General features: G+C 31.1%; 1 protein-coding gene across 4 annotated transcripts in view; it reads left to right on the top strand.

Moving 5' to 3' along the window:
• LOC145279819 (uncharacterized) overlaps window positions 1-23,464 on the top strand; it is an 843,773-nt gene that overhangs the window by 191,301 nt on the left and 629,008 nt on the right. For all 4 annotated transcript variants that reach the window (XM_080131190.1, XM_080131191.1, XM_080131189.1 and 1 more), the window contains exon 4: window positions 11,165-11,295. In XM_080131190.1, the coding sequence (XP_079987316.1) occupies window positions 11,165-11,295 (131 nt within the window). The remainder of the gene's footprint in view (window positions 1-11,164; window positions 11,296-23,464) is intronic.

Genomic DNA, 23,464 nt, shown 5'->3' with positions numbered 1-23,464 from the left:
TCAGGACAGAGTAAGATGGCTAAAGTCCAGGGAGGGGTTCCTCATTGAGAGATAAAACTCTTATTGATTCATTGATTGAATCTATATTATAATACACCTTTTGTATCTGTTTGGCTGTTCGTGATTCAAGCTATTGGACAGAATTGTATTATATTTGGCATGAAGCGTCCTTGGTATTCGGACGAGATAATACGAGATGTGGACATTTTTACACTCCTATCGTTGTTGTTTTTGTTATTTTATGTTTGTTTAACGAATCAGAATTCTGCATAAAGTTCACAAAGATCATGACTCAGAATTTCTGATTTACATGAAATTATTTATTTAGTTACAGGTATTCGTTAACTCGAGAAACCTACTGATATTAATCCTAACACCATATTTTATATATATATATTTATATATATATATATATATATATATATATATATATATATATATATATATATATATATATATATAAAATATGGTGTTCGGAGTAATATCAGTAGGTTTCTCGAGTTAACGAATACCTGTAACTAAATAAATAATTTCATGTAAATCAGAAATTCTGAGTCATGATCTTTGTGAACTTTATGTATATATATACCGACATTAAGTTGTTTAAAATTCAACGTTATTTCAAGCGGTTAATGGTAGCCGAATGGATTAGGTCTCCGCTAATCGAGCCAGAAATGTTTCGTGATACGGGGTTCGAATCGTTCGACTGGTAGTAATCGTGACACCCTGCACTGAAGATTCCCGAAAAGATGAAACACTATTGTCTGTAGGTATTTAATTATTATAGTAAAAAAATAATTATGACAGCCCCTTTAAGAAATTCGTTTCTTATCGTTGAGCACTTTCAGTTGAATGAAAAGTCGGTCAATTTAGCTCTTATGCGTAGATCATCGTATAACGATTAGATCACTGTCTGTCTGGCGTAAATGAACACTTAACATTAAGTTGTTTAAAATTCAACGTTATTTCAAGCGGTTAATGGTAGCCGAATGGATTAGGTCTCCGCTAATCGAGCCAGAAATGTCTCGTGATACGGGGTTCGAATCGTTCGACTGGTAGTAATAGTGGCACCCTGCACTGAAGATTCCCGAAAGGATGAAACACTAGTGTCTGTAGGTATTTAATCATTATAGTAAAAAAATAATTATATATATATATATATATATATATATATATATATATATATATATATATATATAATATAAAAATTATAACACGGAAATTACATAATTGTCGATGCAATAATTTATTTCAACCTTATGGTATTTTCAAGCATCTAAATCAGACAATTACATTTTTGATACTGAAAAAGAAAAGAAAAATCGTGCTTCGACCCTCAAAAAACCAAAGGTGGTGGTAGTAGCAATCCACTTAATAGTAGCAATCCACTTATAGAGAGGGTGGTAGGGATTTAAAAAAATAAAAATTAAAAATTAAAAATAACAAATAAAAAAATTAGATTAGACACTTATAAGCGGCAGCTCGATGTAACCATAAATACACACACACACACACACACACACTCACACACACACACACGCAACACATACACATACACACACACACGCCTCTAAGATGTACGTTCTGACATGTAAATGCCTTGACACGCGTTTACTAACCTAGGAAGGGGGGGGGCGAAAGTATACGGATATATAGTGAAAGAAATAGAACAGCGCGTAATGGAAAAAAGAAGAAAAAAAAGAGGAAGAAAAGAAGAGGATACAGTGATTGAGTCATGGAAAGTAGGTCTATTAAAAGATAAATAAATTAATAAAAAATATAACTAAAAAAATAAATAAATAAAAATAAGAAAATAAAAATAAAAAGAATATTATATATAAAGTTTTAAAACTATCTGTATGTTATTATGTAAAAATTAATATTATCTTATAATTCATTTAAATATTTTATGTAATATAATACTATGAATTTAAAAATTGAGTCTATATATTTAATATTTTATATATTTTCATGTAAATAATTTTATTGGTGATTATAGCGGTCGTTGTAATTAATATTTCAATTCTTAATTGATTAAGAAGTGGGAAAATGTAATATTGATCGCCCCCAATTCGATAGGACGTATCAAGTTTCGGTTAATATATATATATATATATATATATATATATAAAGGGGCTCCTTCAGTCTTTGACAGACTATGGATATCCAGGAAGGGGTGCCTGCGCATAAAACTTTTGTGGCAAGAGGTGTGCAATCTCCAACCACACGTCTCCTGAGTCAACAGTGGCATTTGAAGTGTCTGTACAGGACAACTGGAAACAAATCCCGAGATAAGCAGAGAGCACCTACAATTCCCAAATGGTCACCAATTTGGTACTAACCAGGCTCAACGTTGCTTAACTTCGGTGATCTGACGAGAACCGTTGTGTCAACGCAATTATGTTGTATGTATATATATATATATATATATATATATATATATACTAGACTAGATTAGACTATCCGTGACCCGTTTGGTCAGTATGTTATATTAGCTATGGAATTAATGTATGATTGTGACGTAGAGAAAATATTTTTTGTGACATAACCGAAACATTTCTATGAGAGCATATTAAAATGAAAAAAGAATATAGATAGATTTCTATAAGTCGTACCCAGTAAAACAATACGTCTTATTGTTGCGTTGATTATTTAGTATAATATATATCGTATATATGAAACAGGTTGATGATTATATGTATTATTTGTAATCACGTTTTGCGTTTACTTCCCATATCTTGAAGTTTTTTATTCAGTAAATTTAAGATGTTCGCTTTTCTAAGGACGCCTGTTTGTTCGAACAAAACCGATCGAGCGATTTGTGTTTATTTGTTTACGCTGTTATGGGTTTATGTTTATGTACGCATGTACAACTGGAAGTCGTTACAGTCATTTGAGATATGTAATTATATATATATATATATATATATATATATATATATATATATACATATACGTGTGTATGTGCGTGTACGCATATGTGTGTATGTGTGTACGCATATGTGTGTATGTGTGTACGCATATATGTACGTGTGTATGCGTAAATGTGTGTACGCATATATATGTGTATGTGCGTGTACGCATATGTGTGTATATGTGTGTACGCATATATGTACGTGTGTATGCGTATATGTGTGTACGCATATATATGTGTATGTGTGTGTACGCATATATATATGTGTATGTGTGTGTACGCATATATATGTGTGTATATATGTGTACGCATATATATATGTGTGTACGCATATGTATATGTATGTATGTGTTTTCATGCATGTATGTGTGTACGCATATAAATTAACACATATCTATATCAGTTCCAAGAATTCAAACACAACAAATAATTGATATATGATCGTTTCTAAGACAATTTCGAATATTTTGTTTTGCATTTTACTTTATATGATTCTAAAACGGTTCTTTTTCAATGTCCCTCATAGCATCTCGAATAGAATATAGTAGAAATATTAAAATAATTGGAAGATACAGAACAGCGATAATAGTGAAAATAAATAATGAACTATAATATCAATTACTTAACTATAATATAATGAGCTATGATATAATGAACTATAATATAATGAACTATAATATAATGAACTATAATATAATGAACTATGATATAATTAACTATGATATAATGAACTATGATCTAATGAACTATGATATAATGAACTATAATATAATGAACTATGATATAATGAACTATAATATAATGAACTATAATATAATGAACTATGATATAATGAACTATAATATAAGGAACTATGATATAATGAACTATAATATAATGAACTATGATATAATTAACTATAATATAATGAACTATGATATAATTAACTATGATATAATGAACTATGATATAATGAACTATAATATAATGAACTATGATATAATGAACTATGATATAATGAACTATGATATAATGAACTATGATATAATGAACTATGATATAATCAACTATCATATAATGAACTATAATATAATGAACTATGATATAATGAACTATGATATAATCAACTATGATATAATGAACTATGATATAATGAACTATGATATAATGAACTATGATATAATGAACTATAATATAATGAACTATGATATAATGAACTATAATATAATGAACTATGATATAATGAACTATAATATAATGAACTATGATATAATGAACTATGATATAATGAACTATCATATAATGAACTATCATATAATGAATTATAATATCAATTACTTAATATCAACAATTAAGTAATAAAGTAAGAATAGAAGTAACAATCTATAAGTAAAAAATTCAGGATAATTATATATCAACACTAGCATTTCAGCCCGGCGTTGCCCGGGTGTTTGGAGGTGCATGTTGAGCCAAAAGAAAGCGGTCAATTTTTTTAACTTTGACCCCTATTATGACCCCTTAATATTTAGTGTTTTGGGTTCAAATCAAGTTATTAAGTTAAATTCATGTCCAAGGAATCTATATCTAAAATTTCCAGTGTTTAGACCCAAAATTAGCGGACGAGGTTGGGTAGAGTTCTCAAAGGTAAAATCGTTGAACTTTGACTCATTAACAGTCAAATTTCTGGTCGAAAACGGATTACAAAGATTTTTCCAAAGCTCAGTACCCTGTATATCAAATTTCGAGTCTGTAGACTTAAAATTGACAGAGTTATTGCGTAGGAAAATGTACACAGACACGCACAAAGACACACACACAGACACGTTCACGTTTATAGATATATAGATTGTATTTAATAATATTAATTATTAATTATAATTACTAATTATTAATTATTAATTATAATTATTAATTATAATAATTAATTATAATTATTATTTATAATAATTATTAATTATAATTATTATTATTATTATGACGATGATGGAATAAGATAAAATGAGATACGCATATTTCATGACAATGTGTGTTATTCGCCAAAACTCATGGGAACCAAGCCTTTACTCAGCAATTCTAGATTTAACGGATAGGGATTTATATTCTCGCGTTTTTTATAATGTTTGAACTGCTTGTGAGAAGTCTTAAAGATGGATTGTGTGCTTCCATGTGCTAGTGTATGTCTTTTGCACAATTCTTCTATGATATTGATTTCTTTTCACAAATTATACATAATTGCATTTTCTCTGACATGACATAGATAGAATCGCCGTTTACAATGACACGCATGCGCTAAATCCAGAGTTGCAAAAATGAGCAATTTAATCAATTGCAAACCTACATATAATTATTAGTGATAGATTTTTGTTACTTGCTTCAATAAAGCTTTTACTCGCTTATTATTGGCTCACATGGAGCTTTCACACACGTCATCAAAGATCTGATTGAAAAACCTGCGGTGTTCCCTGGAAGTTGACTGACAACAAGTCTCCCCGGACGTCCAGCACTCTCCGCCTCCTTCGATAGCATTTGCAAATAAATCTGTGTTATCGCAACAGCCTCTCGCCACCGATTTCTCGCTGGCAGCAGCCATTGGTCTATACTGGAATTGGAGTAGCACTAAGCCTCCCCAAGATCCCAATTCTCTTCGCGCTTGTCCAGCGGAGGTCTGGTCAGCGTTTTCTCCTGGGTCTTTTCATCCTCCTTGACTCTTCTCGGCTATTTGGTATCACACTTTTTTAGGGGGGTGCGGTGATGGGACAATGGGAGGAGTGCGTTATGGGGATATAGAACTTGTTGATATGCAGCTCCAGTGTTCTTCATTCCCTGTAACGCTTCTTCCTGTTTTGCCTCTGCAGCAGTTTGTCGGGCTCACACATGTGGTTCATGTGTATTCAAGGGGTTTTCATTATCGTTAGTCGTTGTACCTTTGCAGCCATTCGTATTATTATTATTATTATTATTATTATTATTATTATTATTATTATTCCTTTGCCATATATACTGAGAGCCTATTTAGGTCTCAGTAGATTACAACTTTAAAACATAGGCGAAATGCGATTTCTAAGCTTGTTAGTTATTAATACCTGCGTATGACACCGGAGCTCATCCAATATAGTTTTAAATTGCACTATTAATATCAACATCCTTATGCCGAATCCTAACCCTAACTCTACACCGAACGTCCCTGTAAGAAAGTAATGGATATCAAATTAAACTAAATCAAGTTTACTTGGCTAAACAATTACATAAGGCAGCGGCATAATCACGCTGACTCGCCGATTCCCGTCAGATTACAAAATTTAAGAAACGTTGAGTCAGATCAGTACTAAAATAGATGAACAATTGGGAACATCAAGTGCTCTCCGCTCATTTGGGATTTTTTTCCAGTTGTCATGGATATCTTCTTGTGAAGTAATGCTAATCCAGGAGAGATGTGGTTATTAAATGTGCAACCTTTGCTTCACAATTACACGCGCAACAACTCTCACAGGGGTTATCCATTGTCTCTCTGAAAAAAAAACTGAACGGAAGCCATGAATACAACAATCCATGTAAAGAGACAGGTGGAAGTCATTTATATCCAACTAATGGTCGCTTTAAACATGAATATGGTAGTCATCGTCACAACCTCAACGCCATGGAGCAGAAACACGGACTGCTTCCTTTTTTCTATTGGGTCGAAATCTACAGTGGCACAATTTTTGCGAATAGCCCTGGAGACAACGATTTGACGTCGGGGTAAAAAAAAATCACCGATAAATGGATTTATATTACTGTTGATGATATTGTACGCCAGAATCAGGTTTCCTAGCATCCTCCACTGCTAAAGTCAGACTATATTTAGTTTTGGGGGCTACTCTTTGTAAGTGTGGAGACTGTCTTGGTTCACAACTGTTGAACACTTTCCAGTTGTACAATATTTTTTGTGCAGATAAGAATTAAAGATAACCAGAAGATCAGAGGATTAATCGTGAACAGATTTTACTTGGCATATTCATACTTCTTTGGTGTTCCTACGCAAAGTACATGACATTGAAAGGCAGGAAACAAAGGTACTTCATGTGCCTAGCAGTGTCTTTAGATAAGTTTTCTGTCGAAATGTATTCAATAAGTATCGATAATCGATAATCGAAATAATCGGATGAAAGAAGGAACATACAATTTTGACCAAAGTTAAAATCTTACACAGCCGAACATCACAAGCGCATTTGAGAAATTGTATGACCATACAAGCCGAAAGGTTCAACATCTAATATCAACAGTATGTTCTTTGATATGACAGGGGCGTATTCGAAATGAATGTTAAAGCACAATTTCAAAATTATACTTGGCACGTTTATTTTTAACTTGAATTCAAGCCATTATCACCGCACCATCAGTAATACAGGCATAAATGATCAACAGTAGGTTTTTTGATATGACAAGGGTGCGTTAGAAATGAATCGATTTGATTGAAAAATGGGCTGTTTCATCGATTTCGATGACAATAAAAACAGGGGGTGCGAAACATTATTTGATCATCATTCAATCCTGGGCAACGTCGGGTCACCCTACTAGTATATGCACACACACACACACACATATATATATATGTGTGTGTGTGTGTGTGTTTGTGTGTGTGTGATTCGTTGTTATTGATATTTAATGATATTAACAGCATCGAAACACTGTTATTTATTTTTCCGATCCCTTTGCATTTATTAAACCTTTTCTTATTCATATGCATATATGGCTGAGTTACCCTTTATTTTTTTATTGAAATTATTTTTATTTATTATTTAATATTATTACGTGCATAAAAGGTATACATGTTCATACATGTATGTTCTCAGCCGTCATCAGCACAGGTTAGGATCTTGATACAAGCACCCGGTGTTTCATGATCTACCAATGAGCTACGATGACTCACCACTTGAATGCACGATGTTTTATCGCTTTTAACTTTAATATTTGTTGATAATTTTTAGCGACATGAACAGCTTCGAAACGCTGTTATTTATTAATTTATGTATTTATTTCCGCTACCTTAGCGTTTATTAACGAGCTATAAGCTCTTTTTGTTATTCATATGTATATACGAATAAGTAATACTTAATAATGGTAGCTTCCTTTAGTTGTGGCAGACTATGGATACCCACTGTAAGGGTGCCAGCGCGTAAAATCTTTGCAGCAAGAATTGTGCAATCTCCAACCACACCTCTCCTGAGTCAGTGTTGTTAAGTACCAATGGCAAGTGGAGGTTCAGGGAGAGCACATCCAACGCCTAGAACTCCCAATTGGTCATCCATCTAGTATTAGACAGACTGAACGTTGCTTAACTTCGGAGATCTGACGAGAACCAGTGTGTCAACATCATTATGCCATATATAATATATATTTAATGATACATATATGTCAATGCCTTCGTTTAGTCTCGAAAGACAAAGCATACCCCCTGCGCGTGTAATTGTGTGAAAAGGGTTGCGCAATCCCCTATCACGCCTCTCCTGAATCGATACTGACGACTGATGTTTCTTTCAAAAGCACATATTTTCAACCGATCCTTCGGACTTCCTCAATAATGTGAATGATATATATATATATATATATATATATACATATACACGTCTATTTTGTCTCATTTATATCTTTACCTCTATCTCTTTGCGTAAATCAATATACTAGCAGGGCTACCCGGTGTTGTTCGGTTTGTATAATCAATGCGAAAATTGAAGTTGATTTTGAACACATTTTTTATGTTATTCTTAGGATAGAGATTTTTAACGTCTATGTATCATTTGCTATTTCGAGCAAAAGAATATTTTACCTACTCTAGGTCGGGTATTACACATGTATGAAATAATTCTACCTTTCCTAGGATAGGAAATTTATAGTATGCATATAAAATATGGTTGTACGGTTATGTTCAACAATATTTAAAATAATTTTATCTACCATGTTAGGCGACGCCGAGTCTTATGCTAGTATATATTGGCATCTATCTCATTCAATCCCAGGCGACACCAGGTATTCTGCTAATAAGAATAACCATCAAAATAAGAAGATTCGTCTGAATAATTCAAATAATACAAATTATTTCAAATATTCAGAAGTATAATTATCGTTTAGCGTAATCATACCGTTAGTCTTTGAGCCATGAGCAAGTTATCAACATTTATTTGACTCACATTACGTGACCGAAAACATAGCTCAAAGCTTAAGTTGTACAGCGGGTGGAGCACGGATCGAAACTGATAGTTATTTATTGAGTTCATTATGCGCCACCATATTTTTTTTAATTTCTTTTTGACTAGTGTGTTTTTCCTAATTAAATATCCTTTGATTTTATCGACACAGAAACGTTGCATGGCCCAGTTGAAATCACTGCATGCAGTAACACACGTTTCACTTGTTGTTGTTGTTGTCGTTGTTGTTGTTGTTGTTGTTGTTGTTAAAGAGGAGGAGGAAGTGGAGGAGGAGGTGTAGCATCATCCTAAATGAAAGTCTTCCTATGGAACGAACTCGATGTGAACTTGACACGCCCATGTTGTCAGTCCGTGTCGTTAACCACTAAGCCACCATCAACTCTTGCGCGTTTCCCTTGCATCAAATATCAGAAAAAATTAAAAAAGAATTCACAATATGCAACGTTTCAATGTTTCAGTCGCCTTTTTTAGTTCGCTTGAATCAGTAAAAGAATTATTGGGAGATAACTATAAACGATAATGCTGCATCCCTTAAAAAGTTACAATGCCCAACGTTTACACACGGGTGGAGCAAACAAAGTAGCACAATAATAGAATGGAGGAAAGCAGGTTTATTATGATAGAAAGTACAATGAATGGTTAGACAGACGGTAAACAGGCATAATTAATCTGTGAGGCAAGACAGCAGTGAATTCAGTGATCAGTATATAATGCCCCTAATATCATACGGTACATATTAAAAAAAAAAAAACATAAGAAAACGGGTTCAAAGTTTTGTAACGTTTTAATCTGTGTATCGCAAGAATTAATATAGCTATTCCGTTGTGGTTTGTTTTCAAATTAAAAGATATACTTAAGCCATCACATCCTTTCATGTTGATTTCAACAATGATGATAGTTGTGATGTCATAATCATCATACGTATATATATATATATATATATATATATATATATATATATATACTAGTAATTTTTAATAAATTGCATAATTTTATTTTTTCGATAATTATTTTTATTTTTTATTTCATTTGGGGGGGCCTCCAAATTTACTTCGCCTACGGCCTCCAATTGTCTAAGGCTGGCCCTGACGGGATGCACTATATGTCTAAAATACAGATACGTATGATATCGCCTAGAGACTGATCACGTTCAAACCTAAGAGACATTGCTTTTACTTGAAGTGGGAAGGTTTCTTCAAGCGAACGTGAATAGCCTCCAAGATCTTCAGGTGATAGGTCGATTGAGCATGACTCAGAATAGTGAATGGGTTAGTGCTTAAGTTAGGGGCACATGTTTTTAGCAAGTATTCAGCTATAGAAGACCCGGATGTGTTAACAAGAAGGTCTGTTGGTGGGTAAGTTTTATTTTGTTTTTGTTAGGTACGTACTGTTGGACTATACTATCAAGTCTTTACGACATCCGACCCAAGTAGTCAGCACTGCAACTACAATTAAATATATAAATTACATTATTATTATGGAGGTGGGTAGAATGTCTTTGCGACAGGATACCATTCCCCAAATAACAATCAATACGGTGACTAAATGTTCTCCCCCCACCATAATAATAATGTAAACGTATCGTCTCCCATTTTATTTTAAACGTATCGTATTCCATTTCACTCGATTTTATTAATACAAAAAGGATGGTCCCTCGATCCAGCTTATGAAAAGTGACGGCGAAACCGGTCAGCTAGCCTCCCCGATTAATTTTTTTCTTATTTCTTATTTTTAGTCATTTGTTTTCCTCGTTTTGCAGATAAATTACAAAATATCTGATATTTCTCCAAATGATAGAGGAGAGACTAAAACTTACTGGTATGGTTTCAAATTATCTGCAAGGGGAGACTTTATTCCAAATATTTCTCCCCTCTTTGGTTTTCATACCTAAAGTAAATTTTACAATGCATAAGGATTATTTGATATCGGAGATATTCATAATCGTACCCTACTTCCAAAAGAGTATTTATTGGTGCCTATGAATCTTACTGTATGTGTTTATTGCGAAAATGTGTGTGTGTGTGTGTGTGTTTGTGTGTAAATCTATCTAACTTGTTCATGTTTCTGTCAATTTTCTTTTCTGCAGGTACTTATGTGTCTGTCAGTTGGCGTCGGCGTAGGACTGCACGTCTACCAAATGAACAACAAAGCTTCCCGAAACGAAACCACGCCCTCATATAACAATACCGAAGCACATACAACTACCTGCTCTTTGCAGTGAGTAGACCAATTTTTCAAATACCTACTCACTAAAAAATACCCAAACGCAACCAAAGAAGTAGAAAATATATTATTTTTTTAAAGAACACTTCGAAAATGCCTCACTAAAAACCAACATCGATTATCTGAGAGGTCCGATCAATTGTTCGACTACGGTCCTCATGGATGAACGCACGATTTTTTTCCAACCATCTGTATTTGTTTTTGTCCATGTAAGCGATTACCAAATAACTCAAATTTCATGGGAATGTTATAGAAATACTTCCGTCTACAATTGAGTGTGTCTTTTGAACTTGTTTCTTTGTGCGGAACGGTCGCTACCAAACTCCTCTGTTAATCTTTTTGTCTACAAACTTGAAACTTGATATATCGGGATATGTGGATCTGTGGAACAAAAAATGGATTTAATTTTTGACCGAAAAAAAGCTGCTATAACGGTCAAAATTCAAACATTGAAACTTGGCAGGTCCTGTCTTATTTAATAATGTTTGTCTCGATATATTTTTCTACCAATTAATTCCCTGCGATCGCTGAATCAATTTGTTTTCACGAATTGAAAATAGTCCTAATATTATTTAGGGAATCATCGGTTAATAAACATGAAACACTATAACGACTGTCAAGATTGTCTGTTACTCTCTATTTAAACGAAAATTCTATTAACAAAATTTATTTTATAGGCATTCTAGTTGTTGAACGCAATACCGCGGGGTTGCTCCCTAGGTGACTGCAAAATGGTTGTTTTCACGTCCAATATAAACATGTTCTTGTTCAACCGTTTTCTTAAATAATCAAATGTTGCCCAATTTCTGCCATTTTCAATCATAAAACCTTTATCTTCAAGTGGCTTACTAGCATAATATTTTTCTAACGAAGAACTTATTGTTTTTTTTTAATTATATATATATATATATCTAGTTTTAAAGATTAAAAACTATATATATATATATATATATATATATATATATATATATATATATATACATAACTTGCTGTACGCGCCCGGCCAAGCGTTGCAGTGTCTGAGTTTGGTTGATGCAAGTATAGGAGACACACGAACACACACACACAACAAGCACGGAAGCACAAATCCCAAAACACACACACGGGAAAAATACAAACGAACACACACAAAACACACACGCACACCAAGAAGCAAACACACACACAACACACACAAACGCAAAGACGCACGGAAGGACACACAAAAAAATACGCACACATGCACAAAAATACAAACACGGACGCACGCACACATGCAAACACGGAAACAAACACACACACAAAACATGCATGCAAACACACAGGCGAAAAAGACACACACACAAAAACAAAAACTCGCACACACACACGCAAAAACACACGAAAACACACACATAAACGCACGCAGACACGGAAAAAGTTATAAGGTGTGTATATAGTCCCTCTGATGATTGAAAGCAGTAAGAGGACTATAGATGTAGAGGAAAAAATAGGAACTACCTTGTTAAAAGATGTTGCGATTGTGATGCAATGTAGGATTTTATTATAACCAACAAATGTGTCTAAAATGGCCTTTTAAGGTTGATAAGATAGTGACTAAGAATCTAGACATAATAAATTTGTGTGTGGCATATGTTGTTGCAAACCTACGGTATTTTGGTCCAGAGATGAATTTCTGTAATTATTTTATTTATATATATATATATATATATATATATAATATATAATATATATATATATATATATCATATATGATATATATATATATCATATATGATATATATATATATATATATATATCATATATGATATATATATATATATATATATCATATATGATATATATATAATATGTATATAATATATATATATATCATATATGATATATATAATATGTATATAATATATAATATATATCATATATGATATATATAATATGTATATAATATATATTATATATAATATATATCATATATGATATATATAATATGTATATAATATATATTATATATAATATATATCATATATGATATATATAATATGTATATAATATATATTATATATAATATATATCATATATGATATATATAATATGTATATAATATATATTATATATAATATATATCATATATGATATATATAATATGTATATAATATATATTATATATAATATATATCATATATGATATATATAATATGTATATAATATATATTATATATAATATATATCATATATGATATATATAATATGTATATAATATATATTATATATAATATATATCATATATGATATATAATATATATATAATATATAATATTCATGTATATAATACATATGATATATATGTTTATAATATATATGTAAATAATATATATTTATATCATAAATATGTTTATGATACACTAGATAACCAGTGACCCGTTGGGTCAGTCTATGTTATAGCTAGCTATGTAATAGTGAGCATACAGAATTAATGTATAATACTGCGAGTAAGTATACAGAATTATTGTATAAAAGCGAAAAAATTGGGTGCACACGCGCGCGAAAACAAACGTGGCGACCAGTGAAAACAAAACGTAATTTCGCGCGCGCGAAAGAGTTGAATGCACGGGCTCACCGAAACAAACATGCCGACCAGTGAAAACAATACGGAATAAATTGGATAATAAAGGTCTTAACATCATTGCTCTTAGACTAAATGAAAAATCGGTACTTATTGATTAGTGCTGAAATAATAACGTTATTATTTTAAAAGCTATTCTTTACATGGGGAGGGGAGGGTGTTTTGTACCTATTCTGTACTTTAAGCTTACAATTGAATAAAAAAACATATCATAAAACTTTAATTAAACTTAGAAATACGATTTTAAAAAATAGCGCGGATCAGTAAATGCACTAGCACCGAAAAAATCTTTTATATAAGAGGGGTGTAATCCTTTGAAAAAAAAAATTAAAACAAACGAAAGGAAACAATTGAAGGGAGTGTACATACATACATACATACATACATACATACATACATACATAGACGAAGGGAGTATACACATTCGCCCTAGTTTGTGTGTGTTTATAACAGCCATAAAAATATCAGAAAATAATAATTAACTGATTAAGTAATATTTAACGGTGAGACCCTTTTCAAAGCAAGTCTTTAAAAAAAAATGAAAAGTCCCCCCCACACACACGTTTTGAAGTGTTTCGACGCATTTTTAAAATATTTGCAACTTATGACCCGACACCCACCCTATTTCCCACTTTTGCCCCCAACCACCATCACGAAACTTAAGAAAAAAACATGCTAGCGATTACATGTCTCGCTTCGTCGCAAAGAAGTGGGTCTCATTTTACGTTACATTTGTATAGAAAAGTGATCCCCCATGCTAAATTGTAAAATTTTAATTATTTAACGAAAACATCTTTCTATTATATTATCTTTAATGGCTGTCGACGCGAAGCAAAAGTAGATTTTTATTTATTTTTAAGAGGTAAAAACTACGCTAGGTTATATCGTAAAAAAAAACAAATATTTTTTTAAATATGTAAATCGATCAAGTATTTTTTTTTTTACATTAGAGAAACATATTTGCTTTGTTTTTTGTTTGAAAATAATTCCAACTTGCGATGAAAAATAAAAATAAAATAATTTACCAGACAAAAAAGTGTAAACTTAAATCTAATATAAATATTAATATTTATATAATAATTCTAATCGAATAAAAAAGATCAATACAGCCATACTAGGAAGTAGAGCTTGTCACAAAGAAAAGAAATCAAGACTGTAAATTAAAATTTAGAAGTAAATTCACTGTTCGATAAACTACACCAACATTTTTATTAAGAAATCCTTAATCCACGGAGTTTAAAAAATGCTATTCTTCTCTTCAGAGAAAAGAAAGATATTAGCAAATTCTTAGTATAGCTAGTTATGACATTAGATGAAACCGCACTATAGAATAGTTATTCCTATAATGCAAAAAAAGAATGTAATCTGTTCATATTGATTAAAGCATGTGAAATGGGAAAACAAACAGAATATAGGAAGTCCAGGAAGACGACGGTAAATCCAAGAACATGAGGAAAGTGTTGTTTTTTAATTCGTCGGAATTTCAATGTCGGCAAAAACCTGAAAGTTTTTCCAGAGTTAAAACAATCTGATTGGGCCTAAGAAGAAATTCAATGTAGCTTCAAGGAATATAGGTTAGATCTTAAATTTTAGTCACTGAAACCTAACCAGCCCATGTGCTTCCGTGGCTGCTAAACTGGCAAACAGTTATTATAGTTGAAATTTGGTTAAATCAGGTTGAACGCACAACTGTGGAGTAGGGCAGGTCGATTTGCATCTTCTTTCAGAAAATCAAGATGGCACTGGTGATGACAGTTGGGATTTGATGTGATAAGAACATATACCAAAAATTAGATTCTCATCTTGAACAGAAAATTAAGCATTTAATTTTTAAAAATCGCGTAGAAAAATGCTAGAAAAATCCTTCATTTTCATAGCATTTTTCACAACAATGACTTTGAAATTTCACTATTTTTATAAAAAAATCCAATTGAAATTGATATATTTATATGAAATGCATTGAAAGAAAAATAAATACATGAATTATAATTTTAATTATGAATCACAACTAGCAAAATATCTCAACTTTTACTGCATTGATTAAACAAAATTTGTAAAAAACCTAATTAGCAACTAAGTCTTTTAAATTTCACAATTCAAAAAGATATGTGGAGATGTATTATACAATATAACAACTTGTTACAAGTTACAGAACCATGTATTTTAATTTTTTATTAGAGGCAATCATATAACCTTATAATAGAACTAAATTGTTCTGTATAATTTCCTTTGAGGAAAATGAATTTGCTGGCACGATGACTTTGTCATAATGTGCCTATGTCTTGCTTCCTGCCCATATACAACTTTTTGAGAAAAAATCAAATTTGACCAGTGTGTGGCTGCAAAATTGATAGCAGTAATCTTTTTTCATTTTTTTTTTTATTTGTTCACTATTTCTGGAAAAAAATTTTTGAAAACACTTATTTTTTTATATTTTTGCGATGTAAAACTAACTATTGTTTGGGTAAATTAAGAAATCTAATAAAATTTAATGGATAAATATTTATTTACCTAATGGACAAAATCGTTTGAATGCCCTCTTCTCTCAAATCCAATTCATCGATATTATATTTTGGAAGTAGTGCAAAAGATCTGTATTTTGAACAGTTTAAAACAGTAATTTGGATTTCAGTTAACTGTTTTGTTCTCTGAATCATATTAAAATATACTGTTGTTGGTTAAAAAAAAATATTGTTGGTTTGGATCTCAAACCAACTAACTGCATACACTTGGATGAGCAATTTGACCAAAATGTTTAATTTATCATAGTGTTTGAGGATAGACACCTCTGGTCCATAAACACATTAACCTTGTGGCTTACGTTAGCCATTTTCCTTGATTCAAGGGTCCAATTTTCTAAGTTAACTTCTCCACAAGAAATGCCAACAGCATACTCAAAAGTAGCCTCTGGTCTTCACACTTAAATGATTCGTTTCATCTGCTGTGAGATAATGATGATCGGAAGGGACGCTAATTTTTTAGAATTCGACTTGAGGTAAATCTTGATAATTACTGATACAAAGTTTCCCCAAATGACCAGTAAATGTTGTTAGGCTTTTTGTTATTCCATCAATTAATTCAAAAATTGCTGTAAATGGCAGTTCTTCTAGTGGAACCTGAAAATTGGAAAATTTGCATGTTTAATAATAGAGCCAGATTGCATAATAAATACCAATATATTATTTTATTTTCCACAAAAAAGGAACATAATTGCAGGTGAATTTATAGAATTAATTTTACCACCTTGTTAAGAGTACAAGTGCAGATTATGTGCTTTGTTTGACAATTTTCAGTCCTGCACTTTACTGCAAAGTCATCACATCTCAAGACAAAAAGTTTACAGCTACAAGAAGACATATCAAACAGTCTGTCTAGCTGTTCCTTCATTTTTTCCTGTCAATCTGTTTGGCCCTCTTATAGCAAAATATATTGGCCTTCTGTTCTATATAATGTTACCTTAACAAGGGCAATTGTGGATTGACCGCTTGCCGAATACTAATCATTTCATTGACAATTAACTTATAAATCTCACTATTTTTTAAGTGGGGATAACTTTTTTCGAGGAAATAACTAAACCGGAGGGCTTGTCGTGAAGTTGGGGGTGCTGTTTCATCCAAATGACAAGGTGGACCAGCAAATTTTGTGAACCACGGTTTAAAACTGAACGTTGTGCTTTTACTGACATTATAATCTTAAAAATAAAATAAATAAATTGATTATAACTGAAGGAAACTGTAGTAGGCTATGTTCCAGTTTCATACGTAAAAAATAAGCGCTAGTTATAAGAAATAATGAAAAACTTTGTAGAGTTGAATAAGATGTATTGAAGAGAGGACCAAACCAAATCAGACGCATAGTAGTATTTAGTTTAGACATTTTTAGCAGATTTTAGCTCCTCCTTCGATAACTTGAATTTATCCATAAATTCTTGATGTAGATGTGCCATTTTAAACGAATGTTTAGTGTTTAGAGTTTGAAAAACTAGTGCTTGTCCATCTATGTTACTATGCTATTTTTAATAGTATTTTCAAATTAAATTTAATTTTTATGAAATTTCTGTTTATTAAATTTTTAAGTGAAAGTGCAGAATAGTAAAAATGCAACCTCCTTCCCATATTAAGAATGGCTTTCTAAATAACAAATTTATTTTAGCACAATAACATAGATGCACAAATAACGAAAAACCTTTAAAGGAGTTTCCTTATTTACTCGTATTAATCTTTGTATGTTATCTGATTTTAAAACTATAATTTCGGAAGAAAAACACTGCTTAAAAACAATTACTCCCTAAAAATAAAAGAAATTAAAATTTGACACAAATTTTCTGCAAAGTAGTTTTTATTAAGTAGAAAAACTTGAAAATTTACGTGGTTATGTTTCGTAAAGAATGTGTAGAATAAAATTGTATGGACTATTTTTTGTTTTTTTGTTTTAATATAAAACTGGAGTATTACCATATTTTAATAAAAATTTCAAATAGAATTTGATGTGAAATATTAGGTTGGTGCAAAAATAATGTTTTTGACGTTCGTTTAAACGTCCAAAAAATGCCATTATTTTTGCACCAACCTAACAGAAAAGTAAATTAAAAAAGATAAAACAAATATGTTTAAATTCACTGCAGACACTTGAAATATAATATATATTTTAAACAAGTCTTTTTCGTTTTTCCTTCCGAAATAATTAAGCCTAAATCGTAATATTTTCAAATTAAATAATAAACAAACATTAATTTTCAATATCAATAACGAGCGTGTTTTGCGACGGCAAAATCTAAAATGTTTCCACCCAAAAAAAAGTTCCTGAAATAAAAAAAAAACGAACTTTGGTCGTTATGATTTAAAAAACATAATTTTGCATTTACACTTAATATTTATTTTATTGATTCATTATCCTCACTCATTTTATTTAAAAATGTAGTTTAAAACATATTCTAAATAATGATTCCATTTTCTTAACAGTATGGATTGTTTGGATGACGGGATGTTCTTAACAATTCGCCGAAAAACTTTTAATCGCTTCAATTTTTCAACTTTTAAAGTCATTTCCTCAAGCAAAGATAACGATTTTGATAAAGTTTCGTGTAGGTCTTTTCTATGTTAAACCCCAACTATCATAACCATTGCCTCACCGGGGTTCCAAAATCGACCTGCCCTACTGTGGAGGCGTCGAAGCAGACACCAGAAATCGCCCAGACGAAAAGAAAACGTATAATACGATCAGCGGTAATGACTTACAAGGTAATTTTTATCCTAACATTAATAAGAGAAAAAACTAAATTTGGAAAAAATAATAAATTTATAGTAATAATAATATTAATAACAATGACAGCAATGGCAATAATAATAATAATAATAATAATAATAATAATAATAAATACAGTAGTAAAATTTGAATGAAATGATTAAATGAAAAGTATATATTGAGATAATAGTACTATAATCATAAAAAAGACAAAAATTTAGAGTAGCATTGTCATTAACAAATATTAAAGAATAAAATAATAATAGAGCAATAGTACAATTACCGCCAATCGAAACAATGGTTTTATAGTCGCTACCATTAGTAATGGGAAGTACTAGAGGTTGCAATTGCGCTAAACGTTAATGAAATTAATAAAAAGTAGTAAACACTAATTATAATAATTAGAATAGTACTAAAGATAATAATAATAATAATAATAATAATAATAATAATAATAATAATAATAATAATAATAATAATACCTCCTATCTTTTGCTCCGCCTGAATCGATCAGAGGAGATTGCAAATGCAAGTGTTACGGTGACTGAACTTATGCATTCATGACCTGAAAATTTAATTTATTTGTTGCAGATATTGACGGTGTGATACTCTAAGAAAGCAACCGCTGTCATGGAAGTGCCTCAAAAGCAGAGATGCGTTATTGAAGTGATTCATGCAGAAAAAATTGAACCGATCAACATTTACTGACGCCTGTTGAACGTTTATGAAGTTGCTTTCAGTGGAGTTAGGAGATTGATTTGTCGTTTTCAGAATGACTACAGAGATGTGAGTGACAAAGTGTGCTCTGAACTTCTAGAACCGAGGAAGTAAAGCTCCCGTTAATCGCTAGAAAAAGTGCATAGAAAATGGTGGTTCCTATGTAGAAAAATAAATTCTTAAGCAAAGAAGGTTGCTCGTTTTAATTATATCACTCCCGTTTTCGTAGCTCTTCAATGTTTTAGTTTTTTAGTTAAAAATACGAGGCCTTACTATCGAACATCCCTCATATATAATTATTTAAGGAATATTGTTTAAGTGAGCTAAAAACAAATATTTGTTCAAAAGTGCTCAATACAGGTGCAGAGATTTTAGATATATAAATAAAGTTCAACAACAGCACCGGATAAACGAGAAAAAAAACAACAGTAACAACAATAATAATAAATTATGCAATATTATATAAAATAAAATATAAAAAAATGCATATATATAAATATAAAATCAAAGCTTACAACAGAAATAATATAATAAATATATAAGTAAAATAAAATATTTCTGCAGGACTGCCACACTCTCTCCGCCATCTTGAATCCACTTTTGTCTTTTATTTTGAAAAAGAGAGGTACCTTTCTCTCGAAATTAATCAAGTTCCACACAACCCACGGACTTTACATACACCGAACATACCAGCAACTTGGTAATAAATAATTATACATTGAAGTGAAGAATGATAGTCAAATAAAGGTTAGACACTCCTCTATTCAGCCATACTCGTCTATATCTGTTTGTTTTTCTTTTTTACTTCATCATTTCCGGTCTTCCTCCGCATTGTTTTTGGCGTTAAAAAAAAAACAAATATATATTTCTTTACCAACAATGCTTCAAGCAAACTACTACCTACTCTTATAAATAAAGTTATATAAACATAGAAAGGAGTCTACGCGGATCGATTAACGCTTAAACATTGTTTTATGTCTCGTCAGGACTACAACTAAATCTCAAGTTGATTTCACATTAGGAAAATAAAATTAATAACATTTTCCCATTAGTCCCTCGAAAAAAGCGGAAGAAATGATCCTTTTCTTATCATTTTAGGTTCCATCCATTTCTATTGTCTGGATGTCTATGGATATCTATAATATAAAGCTGAACGTGTGTGTGTGTGTGTGTGGTCACGAATAGGCTCCTATATGGTTGAGTATTATAGAAAACTGATCCCGTATAATGATAGAAGATGCATCGAGACATAGGAATGGTTATGTTTGATCTGGCATAATGATGATTCATTAAAATTGTGGGGTCTGCATACGCGCCTGGTCCACAAAGTATGGAAATAAAAAATTTAAAAATTAAAAAAAAAAACGTTTAAAAGTGTTTTTGATATAGATGTACATAATAATACTTTGATAAGTATGTTTTAACTTCAATAGGGATGGTATAATAAAATAGTGGGGTCTGCGTTCGCGCCTGGCCTCCATAGAATGGAAATAGGCACAAACTTTAATAAAGACTTTTCATATCTATCTGCGTAAGTATACTTTGATAATTATGTTTCAGTTTGAAGAAATATGGTATAATAAAATTATGGGGCGTTCGCTCGCGTCTGATCTCCATAGAATGGAAATATGTCACAAAGTTAACAAGGTTTTTTTTTTAATATAGATCCACAGAATATTGTGATAAGTGTTTCAGTGTGAACAGGTATGGTATAATAAATTATGGCGTTTATCTATTTTATTTTTACTTTCATCATATTTTGCTTTGGTTTTGATAGCCCCAAATTCGAAGCTATCTCTTTACAGCCCTTCCTTTTCATGACCTACCATACTTTCATAAATCAGAGTCCATTTTCTGTAGGCTGTTTTTGAACCCAGTCAACGACGGGTACTTTTACTAGTATATATATATATATATATATATATATATATATATATATATATCCTGCCTTGATAGACTTCAAAATAGACTTCATAACCTAGTAGGGGATGCCCTTTTCTCTTACCTGCAACCTCTTTGTCATAGAAGAGACGTTGCGAGCCTATCTCTGCTTTATCGTTATTTTCATGGAAAGTGCTCCTCTGAGCTCCAATCAATGGTTCGCCCATCGCCAAACTTTCACGGGAAACACAAGTCTAGCTATAACCACTAACAACGTGTATATATAAATGGGTCTCTTGTTTCGTTTGAAAATGTAGAATATTTAACATAAAATTGCGAAGTTGATATATGTAATAGTAATGATGCCACAGATGTATGCCTGGTTTGCATGGGTTTCAGTAGCAGAATATAGAATATGAGGGTAAAAAACTATCCAATATTATGCATGTATGAATAAAACAGGATTAAATAGTACAGCGAATATAGTGAGTGAAATAATCTTTCCGTTTTTGTTTTTTTTTAACACAAACCATTAATTGTCCTAAATACTGATGGAAGGAGTGTTTTATCATTATTTTATTCTTGTCATACAAAAAAACTATTCAGGCCAAAGAAATAAGGAAATGTTTAATTTGTTAGATACTTTATATCTGGGGTTGGGTACTTTTAATAACATGGTGCCGTTTTCATTTGCACCGGATATCAATATATAGTATACAATACTAAAGTTACAAAGAAACTTTTTTTGTGTGATATATTTGTGATTCGTGAATTAATAACTTCAAATGCGAATCCATTACAAAATTTTAACTTATAAATTTTAGGGACGATAACCAAGAATTATGTTTTATTGAAGTACGGAACAAAATTTCGGTGAATAATTATTTTATTTATTTATTTTCTGTTTTATGGTCTTTCGAAATATAAATAAAAATAATGGCGTCGCTTTGTTTTTGTTTTGTGTTCTTTCTTCTTTCCTTTTTTTTTCACGATGATTTATGTTGTCTGGAAACGAATATAAAAAATAGTCTTATTTACTGAAAAGAAAACATTTTTTTATTGTACAGATTATATAAAAAAAAGTAACTGGATCTATGAGACAGATCTTCCAACCATATAGTGTAAAGGACACTGAAACTTTCATTTCAATGATTTCAAGTCATGAATTGCAATGCATTTATGAAGCCAAAGAAGTGGAGCAAAGCCAGCTAGTGTGTATACACACACACACACATATATATATATATATATATATATATATATATATATATATATATATATAGTGATGATCATATTTATTGGCACGGTAAAATAAAAGTTAAATTTTGTCTAATAAATTCTAAAAAAGGGATTAAATTAAAGAAAATAACAAAGTATATTATGTATTTTTAACTGGCCTTTCCGATGCAGCAATCGGATTTTAGAAAAAATAAATAACAAAGGAACAACAAACATAATTGCAAAAAAAAACCTTGTTCAAAATTATTGGCACGATTTATTTAATAATCAATTGTATAGCCTTTGGCCTTGATTACCTTCCTCAGTCGCTTTTCATAGTTTACAACCAAGTTGTTGCACTCTTCAGTAGTAATTTTAGCCCACTCTTCCTGACAATAATCCTCCAATTGAATAAGATTCTTAGGCTTCCTTTGCATTACCCTCAATTTTAATGTTCTCCATAAATTTTCAATTGGATTAAGGTCTGGGCTTTGTGATGG

The sequence above is a fragment of the Euprymna scolopes genome, chromosome 7, assembly GCF_053919585.1.
Source record: "Euprymna scolopes isolate OS-2025 chromosome 7, ASM5391958v1, whole genome shotgun sequence".
NCBI classification, from domain to species: Eukaryota; Metazoa; Mollusca; class Cephalopoda; order Sepiida; family Sepiolidae; genus Euprymna; species Euprymna scolopes.
Note: the sequence above shows the minus strand (reverse complement) of the source record. Positions and strands in the feature narration are given on the sequence as shown.